General features: G+C 40.7%; 1 protein-coding gene and 1 long non-coding RNA gene across 3 annotated transcripts in view; one reads left to right on the top strand and one right to left on the bottom strand.

Moving 5' to 3' along the window:
- LOC139749910 (retinoblastoma-like protein 1) overlaps nt 1–2,628 on the top strand; it is a 33,652-nt gene extending 31,024 nt beyond the window's left edge. The window contains exon 17 of one of the 2 annotated variants that reach the window (XM_071664314.1): nt 1,492–2,628. In XM_071664314.1, coding sequence (XP_071520415.1) covers nt 1,492–1,767 — 276 coding nt within the window. In that variant the 3' untranslated portion in view covers nt 1,768–2,628. The remainder of the gene's footprint in view (nt 1–1,491) is intronic. The other variant, XM_071664315.1, reaches the window with a different exon arrangement.
- LOC139749911 (uncharacterized) overlaps nt 1–25,684 on the bottom strand; it is a 51,195-nt gene that overhangs the window by 7,135 nt on the left and 18,376 nt on the right. Inside the window, exon 2 of the long non-coding RNA XR_011713064.1 lies at nt 7,179–7,283. This is a non-coding gene — a long non-coding RNA (uncharacterized lncRNA). The remainder of the gene's footprint in view (nt 1–7,178; nt 7,284–25,684) is intronic.

The raw sequence follows: 25,684 nt of genomic DNA, 5'->3' as shown, positions 1-25,684 counted from the left end.
ACATGCTGCTGTAGTACACTTGACTTACTCTTCTCAGATGACCTTGTGCTCTTCTAAGACACTGAAGTAAGTAAAACTAATAGCTGCAGCATGACATGATAGAAGCCATCAGAGCTTACCAAATTGAATTACTAGAAGAGGAACATAGTGTATGAAATCATGATGGCAGTGAGCTTAATGACCTGAACTTTTGTTATTGAAAGACAGACTAGATTGAAATAAGTGTTTGCAATAATGAATTGGATTGGAATCTGTAGAGATAAGACATAAACACATGCACCAGAGTGCTGTACAAAAGAGTAAAAGAAACAGCCGAGTTTCATTATGAATTTATCTGCCAAATTCTGTCCACATATATATGTTTTCCTGGGAAAGAATAGTGCTATTCAGCACACATTATGTTAGAGATGCATTCATAGAAAACTTGTTAAAATCACCAGGAAAGGAAACTCATTTTACCATAGGATTCATTAGGGTAAAAGGGTTTAAGGTTGTGCGGGATTTTTGACACTAGAATTAAAGTACACCTGTTCCTTGTAGATATTTTGACTTGCATAATAATGGACTTTCAATGCTAGAATAAGGCTATATTGTATCTACTTGCAATGCGTGCTTCAACTTGTTCTCATTTGAAAACAAGAAAATTTATCTTTTTATTTATGTCCATAGGAATTTCTTTTTTTTTTAATCAATGACATGTCACGTTGTTTTAAGGTACAGTATTTGTTTACTCATGGTTATAGCTTGACAGGAAAAGTTTCATTGAACTTGTTAACTACATTACTAATTACAGTGCTTGCTAAACTCAGGACTTCTATATTGTAGATACTTTCTTTATTTACAAAGCAATTTTGATTCAGAACAAAACATAAAAGTAGCTAGCAAAATAAGTTTTCCATTAAAGCTAACTTAAAAGCTTATTTTGAACTGCACCTTATGAAGCCAAAGATTGGCTGAGATTAGTAGGTAGCATAATTTGTTTTGGTCTCCTTAAAACTGCTTGTTTATTCTGTAGTATGTGGCTCAAAGTATGTCTTGCCTCTACTCTTTGTCTTAAAACTGCTTGTTTATTCTGTAGTATGTGGCTCAAAGTATGTCTTGCCTCTACTCTTTGTTCTTTGTCTTGTTCTCTCTTTGTCTTCCTTGCCTCCTTCCCTCAGACATAATTGTACTCATTGTTGTTTCTGTCCATAGTAGCAGTAACAGTTCCCTTATTATTTTCTACATTTTTTTTCATTCTTCCTTTTATCTCAGGCAGCATTATATTTTGTAATTATTACGATCACTCTTAAGAAAAGTGCAGCAAATTACCATAACTGTTGACATGGTCGTTGATTTATCTATCAATCCAGTGAAAGATACAATATCATATAGTGCCATACTTTGGCAGGGATCCTTAATCATATTTTTTCTTGTTGTGCTGTATAGATTTACTTGTAGTAAATTGCTTGTATTATTAAATTTTCATGTGCTGACTTACATTTTTTTCAGGATTTAAGGGTTATCAATACGATGCTCAAGATGAAAGGTGGAGTGAAACGTTTGTTGGGTGACACAGAACTTAGTGGGCTTGATGTTAAGCGCCCCCTTCTTGTTGGTGGCATGACGAAGCGTTTACAAGGTGTCCAAGATGATCGCCTCTCTGCTACTCCAACTTTAGACTTGCCACAAGACTCTACTACAACTCAAGATGCATCTACTATGCCACAGAATGGCCATGCAACAGAACCAATTAGTGAGGAATACAGTACGCCAGAGCAACCTTAGCCTTATATCAGTTCTTTTAGTGTTGATACAAAACTTTACTATTATTTAAAATCAAATTGCCTTTTTTATGCTTTACTTAAATGGTAGTGAAATTGAAATGGCAAGATGATACTGTCATTTTCTTATGCATCTTTCCTCTATGTGGTGCAAATGAAGTGTAGGACTCTATGAGCTTTATGTCAGTCGGTAAGACTCATGTTATTAAAACACGTTTGAGTGTTTGCATAATATTCAATTACTTTTTGTGGCATCACTTTTCAGCCCACCCAGCATAGCTTACCACTTGCTCTGATCTCACCAGCATAGCAAGAAATGTTTCAAATTGTATAAACTTTTTTCTTCAAACCAAAGATATTTGGCTTTGGTTGCTGAAGTTCTTGTTGGGTATCACAAGATGTCGCTACAACAGATGGACTGATTGGTGGCAATACTTCTAAATTATTAGACTCTTCAGTTATATTGTTTTGAATATCTTCTCATCTTCAGAAAGATAAGATGTTCAATATTAAACTGATAGAAAAATATTATTCACATGTTTATATAGTGAATCATATATAATAAATGTTTATCGTTGTAACTTGTATGTTTTAATTTGCAATTATACAGTTGTGTACCTTTTTATTTTAAATTTATTAAAGTGTATATTTTGTATTTTCATTGTTACAGCAATGAAAAGTAATTATTGCAGTTAATATATACCTGTCCAGGATTTAGGTTGTGTTCTCATGCTGTTGAGATGGGTTTATGAAAATTCTCAAAAATATTTGAGAGGCATCTTGTTAGTCATACCATGAACCATATTGTGATTATTGGGGGGATACTGGAGTACAAGCTTGTAAATTGTAATAAATTTAAATACTACCTGGAATTTTTACTTTCCACAGAGGGTATCCACTTTTATTGGGGTTAACTATTTCATACTATGGATGTTTCCATGTCTTGGGCTGGAAGTTATGAGATTCATTGAAAGACGAGCAAGCCACAACAACGATTTTCATGATCAGTTGAAATTTTAAGACTGGCAATATGTATAATCGTCTAATATCAAGCACGCTCCTGAATTTCATATGGGAGAATGTACATCACAGAACTTTGCAGAAAAGTTTATACAATCTGGAAATTTTAATAGAAAAGAAATGCCAGCAAAGAGACTTGCAGAAAAGAAGATAAGCTAGCTTTCACCTTGTACACAGAATCCATGCTCTGGAATTTCATCACATACTTTTCCATTCCTATACCATGGTATCTTGCACTATATGAACATAATTAACAATGATTACGCAGTATAACCCATACTTATCCCTATAAGTAGCAGATATTGTAAAACAGATATGCCCTGACAAATTTTCTACAGCTTGTAGAGCAAATCTAAACTAAAATCAATAAACTAATCACTGAAGAGTATATTGAAAACTAGCACTCTTCCCTTAACACTGTTGACCATAAACTCCACATTAACCAACTTTTGGCAATAAAGAAATCTATATCGAATACATCAGTTCAGCCTTTACACAAGAAGCACTTCAAATAAAAACCAACATCCCCTCTCCCAAAGAGCATATGAACATATTCGTGAAACACTTCTCACAAACATAGAGCAGCCACACCCCTGAACAGGAGTCATGAAGAACTTGAGCTAAATTCATTTTGACAACTGCTGTCCAGTCTTGGCTCCTACTGTTTCTAGTATGCAGTTCCGACCTTGTGATAGTGAAATGTCTCGAGCATCTGGAAGTTTGCTGATGCATGAAGTACCCATTTTGAAAGCAGACCACCCAGCTCCCCCTCCTCATATTGCTGTTATCAGTATCCAATTTCCATAACAAATGATCCACAAAAATAATTTAGAATATCCAACTCTCAGGTACATGGTATGGCTTAAGAGCCAGCACTTCAGTACCACAATGCATGTAAACCTTACACAACACGTGGGATAGCTTCAACCAACCACAACCCCTCCCTCTTCTACATAGTTTTAGGGGAGTAGATATCAATATCAAAAAAGCATTCAGCACTATCCCCTGACAACCTTACACCAAAGATCCACAACAGTGATAAAAAAATGGTAAGCCAACTTTAAAGGCAACTACCAAGCTAGGGTCACTCACCTGGGAGTTACCTTCCCTCACCAACTAAAGAACCTAATGTGAAAGTCACCTGGCATGTGACAAAATAAATCACATTAACCTTATCCTAACACTACCCAAGGAACTACAAACCTGCTGCACTAATACACTATCCAACCCCAAGGGATGTCTTCATTACTGCAGATGTCTGTCTACACATTCTAAAACCCATGACATACATCCATCCAATCTTCATGCACATACACACACACACCATCACCCTGAATGGTGAACCAAACCTACTTATAACAACAACCATATTGGATATCACATTCGATAAACAAATCACTGACTTCTTGCACCATAAACAAAGTGCATGCCCCTAGAAGAACCTACTAGTACAAGATGTGGCCAAGAATACCCTTGTATCTTTTACAAAATTTACTCCACCCCAAGTTGTGCTTTACCTACTTGGTGCATTCTTTGTAAAGTCTGAGGGTCTTCATCCTAACAGCCCTGGTTACTCAGCGTCAGAAGCAAATATTAAAAAAAAAAAAAAGCCCTGCCAACAACAGTACAAACTCTGAGCATTTAATGGATGTTTAGCAACCACAAACATTCGTCACGCTTACTGTGCAATCTCTCTTACTATGCTTGACAGTTCTTTGCAGCATCACTAGACCCTTCTCATCCAAATTACTCCATACCCAACCACCAACCCCAACAGAAATAAAAGAAATCCATGCCTTACACCTCAAACACCTATACTTACAAGATTCACCCACCCAGTCCTGTTGTAAACACCGCCCCACCAGAAATCTATCCACAAGAAACAACCACTCCCCAATAATGTATGAGTTGCCTTTCCCATCTGTGTTATGGAGACCACCCGTTGCAACAACACTTACAAACGCAGTTTCAGCATATTTCATGACCCCTCATGTAGATCTAAGATATGGCCCAAGATGAAGACATTAAATACTCTTCTATTGCCCTCTGCTCATCCAACAACGACATACAACATTGCCACGCTTTCTGGCTTGTGGTCCTACCCAGTGGACTTGGCTGGCTTTCTGCTTCCTGCGGGAGCCGCATTGAAGGGATTCCTTGGGGCAGAAGGGTAAGCAATGGTGGAACATAGTGTCGTCCTTTCCATGTACATTACTGAGATGTGCATCCATTCTCTAGCTGTCACGTGCAATGCACCGAAACTAAATCCATCTATCCAAAACCAGGCCCCACAGACTTCTACATGGTTTACTCTGGTTGACTCATATGTCCTGGTTCAGCCTGCTGACAGCACGTTGCCCCCTGATCCACTCTGGTTCACTCTATCGCTCTGATTCACTCTACACATTGCACACCTTTCACCCTCCTGCATGTTCGGGCCTCGATCTCTCAAAATCTTTTTCACGCCATCCCCACATCTTCAATTTGATCTCCCCGTTCTCCTTGTCCCCTCCACTTCTGATACTATGATACTCTTTGCCAACCTCTCCTCATTCATTATCTCCATATTGGGTCCAATCCATCTCAGCTCCCTCAACCATACTCTTCTTATTAGCACATCTCTCTCTCTTACCCTTTCATTACTCATTAGATCAAACCACTTTAAAACACAAACTGTCGTCAAACATTTTATTTCTAACAACACCATCCTCCACCCAAGTCTCGCGGCACACAACATCAATGGAACTACAATTCCTTCATACACTTATTTTAGCCTTTCTAAACAACGACCTCTCTTTCCACACATTCCTCAATGCTTCCAAAATCTTTGCTCCATCACTTACCGTGTGACTCACTTCCGCTTTCATGGTTCCATTCGATGTTATGTCCTCTCTCAGGTGTTTCAAAACCCTAGATCCTCCAAATTTTCTTAATTCAAACTCACACCCCAGCTAATATGTCCCTTTGCACTGATTAGCTTAATTACCTTGCTTTTACACTCCTCTCAACATCCTCTTTCCACACATTCTCCCAAACTTGGACACCAACTTCTGAAGTTTTCACTCTAATCAACCAGCAGTGCTGTGTCATTAGCAAACAACAACTGACCCACTTACCAGTCCTTCTTACCCCCTATAGATATTCACATCTTTCACCAACCTAATCATAAACAAATCAAAGAGCCATGGTAACATAAAACACCCCTGCCGCAGATCAACCTTTACCTGGAACAACTCGCTCTCCATTCTACTTGCACACACGCTTTACACCCTTGATAAAAGCTTCTCATTGCTTCTAGGAGCTTTCCTCCTTTACCATATATTAGTAAAACCTTCCACCCAATCTTATGCTTTAAACACCAGATTCATAAATCCCACATACAAATCATTTTGCTTCTCAAAGTATTTCTCACACACATTCCTTGAAGCAAACACCTGATCCACACATTCTTAACCACTCCACCACGTATTGTTCCTCCCAATTCTGATGCCCTGTGCATGCCATCACCTTCCCAGTCACAACTCTCCTATACAACTTACCGGGTACACTTAGCAAACTCTCAACTTTGTCCCCTTTGACCTCATACGGTAACACTATGCATGCATTTTGCCAATCCTCATGCACCTTGCCATGATCCATACATACACTAAAAATCCTAACTAACCAACCACTAACACAGTAACCCCAATTTTCTCTTGAAATTCAACTGCAATACCATCCACTTCAGCCGCCATGCTAGATTTCATCTTACGTAAGGCTTTCACCACCTCCCTCTCTCTTCGTCAAAATACATCCCATGATCCACTTTGCACACCATCCCGAACCAAACACCTTACATCTGCCAAACTGTCACCAGACGCCTACCAGTGGCTACACCGTGTGTGAGAGAAGCCTTTAGCGGGGCTGCATCATTGAAACCAGACAGAAAGCAGTATTAGTCTCTATAAGAATCTTCTTGCTTAGATGAATGTCCATTAATTTTGTGCTCCTGAGTAAAGTGCAACCTCGAAACTGCAGGATTCACATACAACGGATCCTAGGAAGGAGCCCAGTGAGTGTGTCAACAATTTGATAAGTGGAATCATAGATTAGTGTTGTGTGATTTGAAAGGATTGGGTAATGTGGCAGGTGAGGGTAAAACTAGGGGGGACATGAGGTTCTGGTAGGGTACGAGTGACAGCGAAGGGATGTGTGACCCATTACCTGGTGGAGGCGAGGGTGAAGGTCTACGGAGGCTTTTGGGAAAAGATGAAAATCAACAACGAGAACACAGGACGAGTCAATATACTATAATTTCATACCCCAGCACCAGGTAAAGAGCCAGTGAGCAAGCAGCGTTACATGCACGTCCGTCAACAGATCTTACTTCATCCTGCAACCCGAAATCATTCTTACCTGCTCCAGTGACTTCTCCACACACGCGCCTGAAGATGATTTGATGGATTCAAATCGAAATGTTTGAGTCAACCGTTGAAGGTAGCTTACACAACCCACCCAGCTCTGCAAAGAGAGATATTAGACAGACCAGAAAGATTGATAAAAAAAAAAGTTTTCTAGTTATTCTTACAATATTTATATTTCTTATTATACTTTGTCACTGTCTCCCGCGTTAGCGAGGCAGCGCAAGGAAACAAACGAAAGAATGGCCCAACCCTCCCACATGCACATGTGTATATATACACGTCCACACACGCATATATACATACCTATACATCTCAATGTATACATAAATATACACACAGAGACATATAAATGTATACACATGTACATAATTCATACTGTCTGCCCTTATTCATTCCCGTCGCCACCCCGCCACACATGAAATAACAACCCCCTCCCTCCGCATGTGCGCGAGGTAGCGCTAGGAAAAGACAACAAAGGCCATATGCGTTCACACTCAGTCTCTAGCTGTCATGTATAATGCACCGAAACCACAGCTCCCTTTTCACATCCAGGCTCCACAGAACTTTCCATGGTTTACCCCAGAGGCTTCACATGCCCTGGTTCAATCCACTGAAAGCACGTCGACCCCGGTATACCACATTGATCCAATTCACTCTATTCCTTGCACGCCTTTCATCCTCCTGCATGTTCAGGCCCCGATCACTCAAAATCTTTTTCACTCCATCTTTCCACCTCCAATCTGGTCTCCCACTTCTCGTTCCCTCCACCTCTGACACATATATCCTCTTTGTCAATCTTTCTTCACTCATTCTCTCCATGTGACCAAACCATTTCAAAACACCCTCTTCTGCTCTCTCAACCACACTCTTTTTATTACCACACATCTCTCTTACCCTTTCATTACTTACTCGATCAAACCACCTCACACCACAAATTGTCCTCAAACATCTCATTCCTAACACATCCACCCTCCTAGGACCGTACAACTCTGTCTATAGCCCACGCCTCGCAACCATATATCATTGTTGGAACCACTATACCTTCAAACATACCCATTTTTGCTTTCCAAGATAACGTTCTCGACTTCCACACATTCTTTAAGGCTCCCAGAACTTTCGCCCCCTCCCCACCCTATGATTCACTTCCGCTTCCATGGTTCCATCCGCTGCCAAATCCACTCCCAGATATCTAAAACACTTCACTTACCTCCCAACTGACTTGACCCTCAACCCTACTGTACCTAATAGCCTTGCTCTTATTCACATTTACTCTCAGCTTTCTTCTTTCACACACTTTACCAAACTCAGTCACCAGCTTCTGCAGTTTCTCACCCAAATCAGCCACCAGCGTTGTATCATCAGCGAACAACAACTGACTCACTTCCCAAGCTCTCTCATCCACAGCAGACTGCATACTTGCCTTCTTTCCAAAACTCTTGCATTCACCTCCCTAACAAACCCATCCATAAACAAATTAAACAACCATACACACACACACACACAACACACACACACACACACACACACACGCACACACACACACACACACACACACACACACACACACACACACATACACGTATGGATCAAATGCAAGATAAGAGTCTATAAACATTCTACATAAATATTTCTGATTACCCATAACATTAGCAATATGTTCTACATTACTAAAACCATATAGTTTGGTTACTTTACCAGGAGCAATGATAATGACCAATTCAAAGCAAAGCCATTTTCTGCTAAGATTATGCTCCGTACATTTAACCTAAATAGTAATTGACACTAGTGTATTTTTACCCCACTATTTACGCGTTTTAGCCACGTTGATTACTGAAGTGTGTTGACAGGATGTGGGACGAGGTCCCAGTTCGCAATACTTTCCACTACCTACTTCCCCCAACTTCTGTACTGAAGTGGTTGAGTCTATAAAATAAAGATTTTCTTACGTTTCCTGGTATACTCTTCCCAGCTACGAATCTTTGTATTCAAATTAATGATGGAAGATGGTGCTTGAAGAAACAAGACTTTCTGCTTTGTCCTTAGTCCATGTCTGCTTGTCGTAACTGTCTGGGGTTGGAAACTTCTCTATATCGACAAACAGCTGATTAACTACTGTTCGTACACGATTTGCGATACGAGAAGATGAAAAGAATTTCCTCTAGTATCTATGATCAAGTTCCAGTGGTATGAATAAAAGTTCTGACTAGCCTATCAAATGTCTCTGCTAGTTCGTTTCGCGTTGTCTTTTTTTTTTTATGGTTCTGGTACATGATTCTCCTCTGAGCCGTCACTTCCTGGGTGCAAGACATCTTTCAGAATAACTATAACAGGCATTACCTCTGATATCGAAGCAGCAGAATAACCAAAAAAAAAAAAAAAAAGAATGTTCTGTAACTTCTTCGAATGGCTTCAGTACACGTACATGGTTCATCAGGATCTCCCATTTTGAATTGATTGATTGACTTTATTCAAGGACTCTAGTACCTTATGATAGGTACACACATGTACAATACACCACAATAAGGTATATAGAACTTCCACTAGGATATCCTACTAAAATTTTACAAATTTATTTCCAGTAGGGTCCTTGTAGCAATATGGAGCAGTCAGACAAAAGGGGCCACTGCACACCCATATAAGACATATGCACATTGCATATCCCTCTCTTTAAAGCAGTGGAAAAGTTTAAACACACCATGCATAATATTACTAACATGTCGAGTAATATACATTATCATTTAGTTCAGAGAATCTTTCTTCATGAATGTTTCCAAACTGATGATCTAAAGGTCTTTTGAATACATACATGGTATATTATTTGATAATGAATTCCAATCTTTAATAGATGTATGATAGAAGGTATGAGCTGTAATTCCCTTGGCTCTTGTTACACAAAAGTTAAATTCACTGTGTCTAGTCCTGATTGATTGGTTATTTACTACCCCATGAAAAATTTCTGTAAGGTATGTGGGTCCTCTGTCGTTGTATATGACAAAGACATGATTCAGTTGTATTTGCTTAACCCTATTCTCTACACTTAACATGCTTACGTTCTCCCTCTCTGCTTGGCCAATGTGAGCTCTGGGGTCTACTCCTAGAATAAATCTAATAATTTTGCTTTGACAAATTTGTAGTTGCTTATTGGATTTACTGCTTACTCTAGAATACCAAGAACCTGCTTAATCAAAATCAGGTTGAATTAAAGCATAACATAAGGTTTTCTTAATTTCCTGATTAAGGCCATTTGCTTGTCTGTATAAAAATTTTAATCTTGCATATAATCTCTTAATTATAATCTGATAGTTTATAATTAAGGCACATTGGTCCAAATAAACTCCTAGGTATTTCACTAACCTTACTCCTTTTATTACCTGACCATTACATGTTATTGCAAAATTATTTACCATCAGTTTTCTTTTAGATTCTATCATAACTCCGGTTTTTCCTAGGTGAAGAGACAGTTTGTTATTAATCATCCAATTATTACATGATTCAGGTTCTTTTCCTAATATATTTGAGATAACACCAGCATCCTTTTCATGTCATTTTCATAGCATAAAAATAATAGTGGTCCTAAAATACTTCCCTGTGGAACTCCACAAGATGTAATGCAGGGCTCAGAATAATACTCATCAATTTTAACTACATGATTACTTCCAGTCAGATATGAGTAAAACCCTTCCACTGACTTTATTCCCATTGCTCATCATTTTTCATACAAAGTGTGGTGAGAGTAGAAGTCCTGCATAATTTCCCTTTGATATATCAGTTCTAAGTCTAAAAGGTAGACCAAAAATGTATCGGTGGAGTACTTTCCCCTGAATCCTGAGTGAAAATTGTATAGTGATCATAAAAAACCCTCTCCAGTACTTTTGATACTGCACTTAGCATACTGACTGGTCAGTAATTTCTACTTCTTGCCTATTATTCTTTTTGTACAATGGTTTGAGCTGCAGCCCAGCCCAGCCGGTACTTCACTTGTCCTTATAGATAAATTTACAATATATGTTATTGGTCCTTTTAGTACTGGTGCCCCAACCTTTAAGAACCCTGCTGGTAAACCATCTACCCTAATACTTTTATTAGCTCCTAGTCCATTTATTACACTAAGAATATACTCTACCGTTACTTCTGTGAGCCTAAAATTGCTTTGTGTAATCCTTTTTGATCTATAATGCTTTTAAAGTTCTAAGAATCAGTGCTGAAAATCCTAGGAGCATATGGCAATTTACTAAATTTGATGCTACAGATGTAAAAAATGTATTAAAATATGTTGCTATCTTTTTTTCTGTCAAAACACAGTTCATCCTTTAATTTACCTGAGTAACTTAAGTTTTTCAATTGTTGCCACAATTTCTTGCTATCATTATCACTTTCTTGTATTTTATCATAAATATAATCTGATTTAATTTTCTTAATGTCTTGTTGTACCTTATTTCTTACTCTACAGAACTTGCCAAATTTCTCTTTATTGCCTCTATCTTGTATTCATTTAAAAGTTCATCCCATTCTTTCAACCTCAAGAATTTCTGTAGTTAACCAGGGCCCTGTCCTTTGATTCTTACTTTCTTTATGGGAACTACCTTGTCAAGTCCTTTGAACACAATATCCCTAAAGTTATTCCATGCTTCATCAACTGTTTCACCTTAATATAAACATGAGTCCAATTCTCACTTGCTAATTTTTCATTAAATTCCAGCACATTGTATGTTTTCATTGAACTAATTCTAATAATACTATGCTTATGTATACATTCTTTAACTACTTTCTTTGTACAATATGTTACTTAGTGATTATTAATTCCTGTTGGCAACACTCCATGTTGAATAATTTCTTCTGCTTTACCACATATAACATGATCCATAATCGTGGCTGATTTCCTTGTTTCCTTGATTATTCCACTTGTTAACTGCACCATTCCATACATTTTCAGAGTATTCATATATCTTTTATACAGGCATTCTAGTGTTTTATAAAAGAAAATATTCATGTGCCCAAGCATTGCTACTTCCGTTTCATAACAAATTTTTGAAATGCAATCTTCCAACAATTCTATAAAATTATTTTGCTTAGGAGGTCTATAACACCATCCAATTACAATTGGTTTAGTTTTTGTTGGCAAGATTTTACACCAGATTGCTTCTAGTTTGTCAATTTCTAAATCATTCCTTTGGTTAAAAGCTAAACATGTTTTGATGTACATACGTGCTCCTCCTCCATTTTCTATTTCTGTTCTTCCTAATTACATTATATCCTGGTATCTCTATTTCTTAACTGATCACTAAATTATCAAGCCAGGTTTCTGCGATACATATTACCACAGATTTTAAGTGACAATATTTCAATCTCTTCCATTTAAAAAAAAATGATCGTCTACATAAATAATGTGCAAACCTTTCCTTTCAAAGCATTCAAAAATTTCATTACCTGCTTCACATGGTCTTGTATTACCTACATTTTCCTCACCTGGGTCTACATTCGATATACCCGAGTCTAAATTGTTATCACATTCTACTCTATAATGCATGAATTTTTCCTCAGCGTGAAAAAGGCACTTCCAGTTGATAACATTGCATATATAATCGACATTTTCCTCTTGCCTTACGTATGGGTTTTTCATATTTACATCCTTACTGCACCTTGCATGAATCACTCTTATTACAGAAACTACATGTAGTAATCTTACTGTTTCTGTATATGCCTCCTTCACAATATTCACACATTTTCTTATTTTTTCTTTTCCTTTACATCATTATCCTTCTCATGTTTTCTTCTGCTGACTTTATCTTGATTGAGATTCACATTACGTTCCGTTGATCTTCCCCCTGGCCCCAGTGTCTATAATCTCGTCTTTGTAGCTGATTACGCCTATTTTCTGAGCACGTATTACACTTAATCTTAGTTTCATTACTTACACATTGAGTTTGTTGTTTATCATGAGCCTTTTTCATACATATGGATCCGTTGTTGACATTCCTCACATGACCTTGTCTCGCTGCTACTTACCACCACTTTACCACAGTGCACAAATGGACATTTCGGACGTCTCTTCCTTTCCTTGCTTGGCCGATCATTATTTTCTATATCTGTTTATTTGAGACCAGGATTTGGATTTATATCACCACACTGCAGAAGTGCAATTATAATACTTCTAGTATGAAGACGATGGCCGGGTGTACAGTAGTCTTCGTCTACTGGTTTGTTTACCTCTGACCCTTACATTAGGTCAGTGCTGCTGCTGCCCGGTCAATTGATACTCCTTGTTGTCTCGCTAGATTGGCTGCTACCCATTTCTCCTCCTGATGAACACTGCTGCATCCTTCTTTGGCACCTTCATTATTGTTTTGAAAATGGGAAGAACTGAAGATGGTGTTCAGACTTGTAAAGAATAAATAAAATGTCAAAAGCCGCAGCCATAACACCTGCTCTGTGCCGCCATCTATCTAATACATCACTTTTTACCACATACAGATATCATGGGTACTTTTAGGTCGATAATTGCTCTCATCATACGTCATGTTTTATCCCATTTACGTCATGGATGGCAAGAGGGTGTTGATATAAGCCATAACTCACTCTTTTCTAGGGCAGTCAGCCAGTCATCAGCCACTATCAAAGCTTCGTTTGTAATCAAGTGTCCGAAGATGGTGTCGAATGACGTGTGGGAACACGGGCACTCCTGTGTTGCTGTCAAACTATATTATCTACCCCTAAATTCTTCACAATGCTGGACATTACTCACTGCCAACAGAACGAGCTACAGACCTTTTGGAATGAAGTTAATAACACTGTTTAAAAGAGAAATGTTACGATATTTAAATCTATTTAGCTTGGAAAAGTGAAAGTTGAGAGGCGATCAGACAGGTATTCAAACGAGTACTCGAGATTTTCAAAGGCTTCGATGATCTAACACGCTATTGAAAACAGATTCGTCTGATTTCAGTCGTTTTTATGGTTACAAACCCGTGGGCAAACGTTTTACTTCGAGTGAGGCGAAGTAATATTTCTTCAACCGGATTGTTAATATATGAAGTTTTACTTTGAATGAGGCGAAGTAATATTTCTTCAACCGGACTGTTGATATATGAAATGATTTATCAGGGTGAATGAAAGCAGTGCTGTAGATATGTTTAAAGATAGACCTGATGAATACTTCGCATAAGGTCCACGAATGACATTATTTGCGCCTCCTTATTTAAATGAAAAATTTAGTATTTCGCTCGTTGAAATACCATTGTCTTTATATTCTTACCACACTAAGAGTTTCTGGTCTCTTCTGCCATCACAAACACCCACGATAGGACCCGATATTCTGTTTCTGTTTGAATTCCTTTGTTTTCGCTTGAAATTCGCAGTTAAAAAGAGCGGATGCGGAAGCAGTTACAGAACTCAGAAATCATGCAGATGTTTTACGACTGCGGATGCGGAAGCGGATGTCACATAAACCATTTGTATATATATTTTTTTTTTTTTTTTTTTTATACTTTGTCGCTGTCTCCCGCGTTTGCGAGGTAGCGCAAGGAAACAGACGAAAGAAATGGCCCAACCCCCCCCCCCCATACACATGTACATACACACGTCCACACACGCAAATATACATACCTACACAGCTTTCCATGGTTTACCCCAGACGCTTCACATGCCTTGATTCAATCCACTGACAGCACGTCAAACCCTGTATACCACATCGCTCCAATTCACTCTATTCCTTGCCCTCCTTTCACCCTCCTGCATGTTCAGGCCCCGATCACACAAAATCTTTTTCACTCCATCTTTCCACCTCCAATTTGGTCTCCCTCTTCTCCTCGTTCCCTCCACCTCCGACACATATATCCTCTTGGTCAATCTTTCCTCACTCATTCTCTCCATGTGCCCAAACCATTTCAAAACACCCTCTTCTGCTCTCTCAACCACGCTCTTTTTATTTCCACACATCTCTCTTACCCTTACGTTACTTACTCGATCAAACCACCTCACACCACACATTGTCCTCAAACATCTCATTTCCAGCACATCCATCCTCCTGCGCACAACTCTATCCATAGCCCACGCCTCGCAACCATACAACATTGTTGGAACCACTATTCCTTCAAACATACCCATTTTTGCTTTCCGAGATAATGTTCTCGACTTCCACACATTTTTCAAGGCTCCCAAAATTTTCGCCCCCTCCCCCACCCTATGATCCACTTCCGCTTCCATGGTTCCATCCGCTGACAGATCCACTCCCAGATATCTAAAACACTTCACTTCCTCCAGTTTTTCTCCATTCAAACTCACCTCCCAATTGACTTGACCCTCAACCCTACTGTACCTAATAACCTTGCTCTTATTCACATTTACTCTTAACTTTCTTCTTCCACACACTTTACCAAACTCAGTCACCAGCTTCTGCAGTTTCTCACATGAATCAGCCACCAGCGCTGTATCATCAGCGAACAACAACTGACTCACTTCCCAAGCTCTCTCATCCCCAACAGACTTCATACTTGCCCCTCTTTCCAGGACTCTTGCATTTACCTCCCTAACAACCCCATCCATAAACAAATTAAACAACCATGGAGACATCACACACCCCTAAAGGGGGTGTGTGATGTCTCCTTGGAATCCCCTTGTATATATATATATACATATATATCACAAACGAACATATGATTTAAGAATATGTAGTGGCCACAGTGAAATGATGATGGCGACTGGCTAAAGCAAGTCTACAATTTCTCCTTCACTCCCGTATATGTACGGTCTTATCAACCACAAACCTAAACAACCCAGCAAGACCAATCATCAGTTATGTTGGTTATAAATGAAGTCTTAGATACGTATGTTTTCGTTGTGGGTTTAGAACTGTCTTTTGGTTTTGTTGAACCCACATTTGGTAGGCTCCCAGTCAAACATGGTAGATAGCGAGGGGTCTTGTCAACAAATTATATAACATGTAAACTTCAGCTATAAACTAGTAAGTTATGACGTGAAGTCACTCTTCCCTAATGTTCCAGAGGACAACTTGTTGGGGTTTTTACCTGAAAAACACGGTAGGCACACCTTCCCCTTGTCTGTGGCTATTATCATGAAACCTTGTATCAAGGACGGTAGGTTCTTCAATAATGAGTACTCTGTAGAGAGTGAAATCAGCAAAATTCATAAAATTGCCTGGTCCTTAAATTACCCAGGGACCTTCATTGACACATCTTTGTATAATGGGTGAAAGATAGTCTTTCAGCTCAAAAGCCGAAGAGTCCTTGTTGCACTAAAAGCTTTTTAGTATTCCCTGCGTGTCGTAGAAGGCGACTAAAAGGGGAGGGAGCGGGGGGCTGGAAATCCTCCCCTCTCATTATTTTTTTTTTAATTTTCAAAAAGAGGGAATAGAGAAGGGGGCCAGGTGAGGTTATTCCCTTAAAGGCCCAGATCTCTGTTCTTAAAGCTACCTCGCTAACGCGGGAAATGGCGAATAGTTTGAAAGAATTGCAATTTCACTATACATAAGTATGTATATATATATATATATATATATATATATATATATATATATACATACTTATGTATAGTGAAATTGCAATTCAGTAGTTCAGATAATCTTATGTAACGTATTTTTCTGTACGTGAAGCACATCTTTCACTGAGACAATCCGCCTCATCGGTGCAAACAGTTCATAAAGTTTTCTAAATCCCAACACCACCACACGAAATCCGTCTTTCCCCTGTCATTCTCGACTGCAACACTAGATAGAAAGATAGATAGATAGATAGATAGATATGTAGATTCATTATTCACCCAAGTATGGAATATTGCTCATCCTTCACCTCTCTGTGAATGAGAGTGGGATCAGAATCTTTCCGTCTCATTAATTCTCCAGGCATCACCATTCTTCAATCATCCCTTCCCTTATGCCGTAATGTGGCCTCCATCTCTCTATTCTACAGTTATTATTTTGGTCCCTGTTCTCGCGAGTTGTCTGCGCATGTCCCAAAGCCTCTAGGTCTGCACCCTTGACGCGAGTCCGGCTGCCGCTTCCCAACTCTGTATATTAACCCTGTTGCCAAAGTTGTAGCTTATAGGAACGGTAAAGGAGACAGATATAGTCTGGTGTCGGGCATTAGCAACATCGTCAAATACATTAGTAGATTTTTGATTGGTATGGGAAAAATGTAGATATCTGTCGTAGCTTGGGCAAAAGCCGGGTACTTTGGACAGTGGGTAAATCAATAGATAAGACTAAAGTTTGATATTGATGGCTTTAATCCTGTCATATGAGGGGTTTGATCATGCCTGAACGTACGTACAACACCCGTATTACTAGCTGAGAAGGGAACTTGGCTTATCCATTTCTTTTGGTCACACAATTGATAAAGAAAAAAAAAGTGTACACACAGATGCACGACCTTGGAATCCCCTTAGCATGTAAAAAAAAAGTTTCAAGTTTCCAAGACGTCATCTTCATGGAAGTATTGCGCTAACACACATACAGGATATCTTATTTGTTACAGATTTGTACCGTATGTGGAAAGAATTATCAGTTGTGGAGCCACATACGTCGTGCCCACAATCATCGCAGGAAGGTAGGCTGCACGAGCGTGCTCGGTCCGTTCTTGCTGGAGACAGTATTATTGATGATGTTTTGCATCGCATGATGGTGGGTGCAAGAAACAAGATAAACTGACAAGGGCCGGCTAGGCACCTCCCTCGGGGCTGCCAAGGTTACAATGACTTACTCCGATACCAATAGGCTGCTTCAGGTATCCCTGACATGTTGTACGGATCTGTAGGCATCGTATCCTCCCTTGGCGTAATAGAACGTTGTGCGAAATGGAGATAGATCGAAGTTCTTAAAAATCATACTGGAGAGCATCCAAGTACAGAGGACAGCCAGATATTTTATGCCACGGGAGATTTCCTAATTTTTTCTCTCTCTCCAGCACTTCTGGCAACACCTGCTTGGTGCAGGCAGAAAAAAAGAGAGAGAGAAGGTCCGCCAAGGACCTGCCGGGTGTCAGTGTGTGGGCGGAGAGCCGCGCAGCCTCGCACGAACCTCAAGTGGTGGCGCTAACGCACCCTCCCAACCACACCACCTGAGCCTTTATATTTCTCTCAAACTATAGAACAAACAATGTGGAAAATATCCTTAAAGTCAAGATATGAATGAATCTATTCATTCATCGTCTAAGAATTTAGCGCTTGCGTTCGACCCTCCAGGGAAGAGAGAGGCCATGCTGGGTTGTTGCCCGTCACCTGGCGTTAAAATATCTCGTTTTCCCTCCCTTTGCCGCAACCTCCTCCCCTAACCACCGCCACATCACAATATTCATCTCTCAAGGTCATCAGGGGAAGAAAGGGACACACACACACACACACACACACACACACACACACACACCTTGATCTTAAGTTCTTTTTGTTAATTTCTCTTTAGTAAACTAGTGATTATCTTAACCTCCCAGTTTAGTGATATCTATTATACCTCAGCAGTATATTTTCAGCCGAATGGCTGCCTAGATTCAATAAACCGATTTGTATTTATAAATATCAATATTTACAATCAACTTTATATTCCCGAAAGGTCATTGTTTAATGTGTCACCCGAGGCAAGGCCACGTAGCATGCATCAGTCTGTTTTCTAAAACGAGTCACGAAATACATCACATGTTTCCATGTTTTAGGTTAGGGACGGTAGTAAACCAGCATTTTCTTTTCTTTACAATTTCCGTGTGGTCGATGAAGGATACCTGACGGGAAAAGGAGTGTGTGTATTCGTATGCGTGTATACACTGGTATACACATGGTAAATTAACAAGGCTAAGAGATGGAGCAACACCAGTGTAAAACTTTCTTCCAATCACAGATAATCAAAAATAGACAGAAGGTTCAAAAGTTTGGCCATTATATTCTTTAACTTTCTAAGCCAGATCAGTTTAACACGTCTACGCTGATCACATTTTTGGAAGAATGAGAGAGCAGCCACAGGCCAAAGCAAGAAACAACATGAAATGTTGAAATAAATGTGTAGCAATACTTTTGTAGGATTAAAGGAGAAAAAGAAAAAGTGATCGCTGGCAGCATACAAAGATTTTAAAAAAGTCGAATAATGAGGAAAGGTGAAGAGATGGGGCTCCGTGACTGCAGAACTCCCTCCCCGTACAATGTATGATAATTACCAGAATGACAAGGACAACCCCACTGACGTGGCACAACACTTCCCTATGCTGGGGCTGGATTCCAACCCCACATTTCCTTATACTGGGCTGGACCCCATATCCACACTTCCACGTACTGGGCTGGATTCCAGTGCATTTCCAAGGAATAGACTGGACTCTAGTGCACTTCCACGAATTAGGTTTGGACCCCTGCCTCACAATTCCAGGCACACTGTAACATATAGATATCAGTCAAATACAGACACTCGTCTACTTCGTCTAATTAATGACGCTTCTCATGATGAAACACACGAACGTTCCGAGAACCGCATCCCGTGGCGTGCTTCCCTTGACGCGTTGCTCCCTCTCATTTCTGGGAACCATTCTTAACCGTTGAATGGCTGGCCGCTTATAGCGTAGCAATAACCGCGTTTCGATATTTATCATTTGTAACAAAAACAAAACAGTCATCTGGTACAGTTATTCTCTTACTCCGTTACAGCGAAACTAGAGGTTAGGGTGTAAGTAAACGAGTGAGTTGTGGTTGGCTGCCATGGCTACAGCGGGGTAGAACGAACCATCTGGGAGAAAAGGCTTCGTGTTGGGCTGACGGACCAGCTTCGCTAAATCCTGTTGTCGGAGGGATGGTGAGGGAAGGTGGCGGGAGGAGGATAAATTTAGATGATGCTGTCTCGTGCCTTCCAACTCAACTATTCAGAGAGAAAAAAGTGTTGATTGAATCCTCTGTTTTCTTATTTCTATCTAGTTTCCAGAGGTTGAAGATAAGTCAGGTAATGAAAACAATTCATCTTTGAGAACCATCTCAGCGTTCATGGGGAATATTGCCGAATCACGGTGTTCGTAATTCGTAGTTTCAATATCGTAATTCTTAACTTACGATCGTAATTCGAAGTTTTGATGCCGTTATTCGTAGTTTGAATTTCGTAATTCTTAATCTCGTAATTCGAAGCTCTGACGACGTAATTCGTAGTCTTGATATTCAATTTCAATTCTAACAGTTTATTCCTTGATAGAGTAACGGGATCCTAGTGCTGTTACTAGGTACCCCTGCACAATCCTACCAGAAGTATCTAGCAAGTATCACGAGTACATAGGCTTACTAATGCCTAAGGATGGAAGGACATTCCTTCAACACATCATCATATTGTTTACATATCATCTGGCCAGTGTGGGGAGGATCATCGCGTCTCCGTCAGGGGGTCGTGGAGTGGTGGTCCAGCAGGCGTTACGGAAACGTTGTGTGTGGGGACATCTTAGAAAGCAGTGGACAAGGGTGCGGCTGTCGGGTCTTTTGCATGATGCACAAGCGCGTTGCTTGGGGGGAAGCGGGTATGTCAATCTCTGGGGTATCGTACCAGGTGGGCGGGGACTCCAGGGGAATGACTGCTTCTAAGCTTCTCTGTGCTTGCAGCGAATTTGAGTCCCAAGTTGTAGAAGTGTTCGAGGAACACTGTAGTCAGGTGTGGCCTTGTTACAGCCGGTCTTGGCAAGGCCATCTGCTGCGTCATTCCCCGAGATACCGACATAATTAGATATCCATAGGAATGTCGCAGGACAGCTTGCATCCTGAAGTGTTAATGTTAGCCCTCGTATTCGCAGGATGAGGTCCTTATTCTCCCCTGATCTGAATGCAATCCCATCGAGAGCAGACGTGGAGCCGCAGCAGGCAAGCAGGGGGCAGAAACCACTGGCATTTTCCTCAGCAAGAAGGGCTATCAGCTCGGCCTGAGTGGAAGGATGTCCCATCAGAAACTCTGAGAGTCTGATAGGCTCAGGGGCATCAGGACAGGAGATGTAGACCCTAGCCTCGGCCCTGCCCGTAGTAGGGTCAACAGTGTAGAGGACAACCCTACCTGGAGACCAGTGGGCGATCCTGGAGAGGTGATATGTGAGGAGAACAACAGGGTTCATGTGAAATTTCGGGAACGGTCCAGCTATGGAGAGGGAGACGATCCAACTGCAGGGTTGACAACAATATCAGGCAGTAGGTCGTGTTCTCGAAGGACTCGGATGAGTGACCCTCGCCGCTGTCTTCTAGAAGGAGGTCGGCTTCGGAGATAAGGAGTCAAGTTGGCCTGGATGTAATTGCCTCGCGGATCCCATAGAATGGAAACGGCAGTTTTCAAGTAAATTTCCTTGACACGATCCTGTAAGGAGGAATGACCAAGTTCGAGGTATATAGGGAAATAGATCGTGTCTACTGAGGAGCCATGATACGAGCAGTCTTCCTCTGGGTAACTTCGGGACGGGTGACAGCAGTCTGACTAATGTTGACGGGGCAGCAGGGGTGGCGGAGCGCGAGTCGACACAGGTGCGGACCAGTGACTTGTACATAGTGGGAAGTGCAGGGAGGATGACCCAAAGCGAACCCGTAATATTGTGTCGTTTTTTTCTAGTTTAGACTACTTAATTCGGTGAGGTGCAGCAAGTACTATACATATTACGTCCCTCACATCTGATTTCAACTCAATATCAGTGAGCTGTTTTGCACAGTCTTCTTTGAGAAGGACAGCCCACTGTTATCCCAAACAGTACACGAAGAAAAGACTCGTTGTTTTACTTTTATTCTACATTTTGTAAACGTTTGTAAATTACTCCAACTCTCAGAGCGGCATCATTCGATGCTGGCGCAAGGCACAAGGTTATAAACGGGTTTTTACCTCCAGAAAACTTCGTGGCCTTTCCGCTTACCATTCATTCCAAGTAAAGAGAATCGTCAGCAGAAGCTGTTGTAATGCGGATTGCCTTGGTTTACAGGCTCGTGAATCAGTGGGTTGCTAAATGGCCAAACATTCACAGGCTCACGAATCAGTGGGTTACTAATTGGCCAAACATTCACAGGCTCACGAATCACTGACTTACTAAATGGCCAAACATTCACAGACTCACAAATCAGTGAGTTACAAAATGGCCAAACACAGACTCACAAATCAGTGAGTTACTAAACGGCCAAACATTCACAGGCTCACGAATCAGTGGATTACTAATTGGCCAAACATTTAACAGTACCAGTTGTCCGGTATCCCCAGGCCACCACATCTTTGTGATTAGGAATAGTCTTCAAAGCATCGCCAGATTTCTAGCTACCTTCCTCCGTTCCTCCTGAAATTTCAGACTTCTACGACGACATGTAGGGGATACGCAGACAGTGTGTGTGTGTGTGTGTGTGTGTGTGTGTGTGTGTGTTTCATATTATGAGAAGACAAACAGAGAGGGTGGGTGCGAACTTTCTCCTCCCACGTCTCCTGCATCGTACCGTACACGGGCAAGTTACGAGGCACCATAGACTGTGCGGGCGAGGCTACATGACCCACTAACCCTTCATCCACGCCCGGCCCTTCAACCCCAGAACACTTGTCCTCGCTAGGATATGTATTTTGTTTTACCTTTCAAATTACTGACCGTGAGTTTAGTAAGGTGTGTTATTGTGATCTGTTGTTTCAGAATGATGGTTCGCTCAACTCTACGCTTACTACATACAACGAAATGAATGAAAAATCAGAACTTATCTGTCTCCTTAACATTTGTAAATTCATCTCTCCTATCTATTACATAAATACATGAAGAAAATCTATTTTGTTATTATCTCATATACGGATCATGGCCACTTTCTAAGAGGCTCCTGCATCTGAGAGGCTGAAGCACTTCAAGCAGGAGCAGGGAAATGTGAGGATCCTTTAGAACGAGAAGTTCCTCGAGGAACTGGACCGTTTAATCGTCGACTGATTATGATGCATCCTCGCCAAAGTGACTTGTAAATTCATGGTGTAATCACTTGCTGGCGGAGTCCGGTAGCACCACTTGTTCTGATATATAAAAAAAAAAAATATATATATATATATATATATATATATATATATATTTTTTTTTTTATACTTTGTCGCTGTCTCCCGCGTTTGCGAGGTAGCGCAAGGAAACAGACGAAAGAAATGGCCCAACCCCCCCCCCCCCCATACACATGTACATACACACGTCCACACACGCAAATATACATACCTACACAGCTTTCCATGGTTTACCCCAGACGCTTCACATGCCTTGATTCAATCCACTGACAGCACGTCAACCCCTGTATACCACATCGCTCCAATTCACTCTATTCCTTGCCCTCCTTTCACCCTACTGCATGTTCAGGCCCCGATCACACAAAATCTTTTTCACTCCATCTTTCCACCTCCAATTTGGTCTCCCTCTTCTCCTCGTTCCCTCCACCTCCGACACATATATCCTCTTGGTCAATCTTTCCTCACTCATTCTCTCCATGTGCCCAAACCATTTCAATATATATATATATATATTTCTTTTCATACCATTCGCCATTTCCCACGTTAGCGAGGTAGCGTTAAGAAGAGAGGACTGGGCCTTTGAGGGAATATCCTCACCTGGCCCCCTTCTCTGTTCCTTCTTTTGAATAAAAAAAAGAAAGGGGGTGGATTTCCAGCCACCCGCTCCCTCCCCTTTTAGTCGCCTTCTACTACACGCAGGGAATACGTGGGAAGTATTCTTTCTCCCCTATCCCCAAACGCGGGAGACAGCGACAAAAAGAAAAAAAAAAAAAAAAAATATATATATATATATATATATATATATATATATATATATATATATATATATATATATATATATATATATATATATATTGGAAAGGATCACAATTTTGCGCGTGATCAAGATATTCCTATGAGTCCACGGGGAAAATGAAACACGAAAAGTTCCCAAGTGCACTTTCGTGTAATAATCACATCATCAGGGGAGACACAAGAGAGAAATATAACAGTCAGTTGATATACATCGAAGAGACGAAGCTAGGACGCCATTTGGTAAACATGTGATTGTCTCCCCTGATGATGTGATTATTACACGAAAGTGCACTTGGGAACTTTTCGTGTTTCATGTTGCGAAGTAACGTCTGGAGCACACGAAAAACGGCTTCACATCCTCACAGCCACTCTCTGTTATAGATAATGCACCGAAACCAGACTCGCCTATTCTTAGCTATGTCCTACAGACCTGCTCGTGGTTTCCCTGACCACTTCATATTCCCTGGTTCAGCCCACTGACAACACGTCGCTCCCTGTATACCACATCATTCCAATTCTCCCTATGCCGTGCATGCCCCATACCCTCTTGCTTGTTCAGGTCCCGACTGTTCAAAGCATCTTTTACTCCATTGTTCTATCTCGTCCTCGGTCTCACCTTTCTCCATCCCTCCACTTTTGACAAGTATAATCTCACAGCCAACCTCTCCTCACTTATCATCTCCATAAATCCAAACCGTTTCAACACACTATATTCAGCTCTTTCAACCATACCCTTCTTTCTGTAACACCTCTCTCAATTAACCCTCTTCACACAACATAACGTTGTACTCCAGCATTTCATTTCCAACATATCCACCCTCTTCCACCCTTCCTTTTTTATTTCTTTTTCTCAAAATCCAAGAAGCTACGCCCCCACTTCCGTACAGCATCGTCAGAGCCGCTAGACGGTCCCATCAAACACACCCATCCCTACCCCCCCAGATAGCGACCTCCCTCCTCCACACACACCTTAACGAATCCTAGTAACCAAGCCACTTCACCCACCCCATCGCCTATCCCAGCTCCTACGGGTGTGTTCAACTCAAGGCATTCTATTTTGTTAGGTTTGTTAGAGTAGAGGAAGAATAGGTGGACCAGGAGAAGGGACAGTTTGAAGGGAAGCGTGTACAAGTGTATTGTGCGACTATTCTGATGCATGTGGGGGATTTTCTGGAAGCGTGTTTGTTGGCGCCTTATTCAGACACCCCTAACAGACTGGAGGTGTGTATGTATTCACGTTGTATCTTTTGGTCTTAGAAACGAGTTTCGCAAACCAAAGTTAAACTCTGGTCAGTGTGTACATCGAGGATGACTAGAGTTTCCCTGAGCGCCTTGAGGCTTCGAGGAAACCAAGGGTTTTCCATATTTGTACTGATGTCGAGATCACGGATTTGTCTATAGTTTGTTTCTTCGTTCTCTTCCAAAACACTCCACCCCCTTCAGGCTCTCCCCATTTTAAACGCACAACTCAACCAACCCATTTTCTCCCTTGCCTAGCTCTCTCTCTCTCTCTCTCTCTCTCTCTCTCTCTCTCTCTCTCTCTCTCTATATATATATATATATATATATATATATATATATATATATATATATATATATATATATATTCCTATGAGTCCATGGGGAAAATGAAGCACGAAAAGTTCCCAAGTGCACTTTCGTGTAATAATCACATCATCAGGGGAGACACAAGAGAGAATTATAACAGTCACTTGATATACATCGAAGAGACGAAACTAGGACGCCATTTGGTAAGCATGTTTACC

Source organism: Panulirus ornatus, chromosome 8, assembly GCF_036320965.1.
Source record: "Panulirus ornatus isolate Po-2019 chromosome 8, ASM3632096v1, whole genome shotgun sequence".
Classification (NCBI taxonomy): domain Eukaryota; kingdom Metazoa; phylum Arthropoda; class Malacostraca; order Decapoda; family Palinuridae; genus Panulirus; species Panulirus ornatus.
The sequence above is the reverse complement of the archived record's forward strand: the minus strand, read 5'-3'. Positions and strand labels throughout refer to the sequence as shown.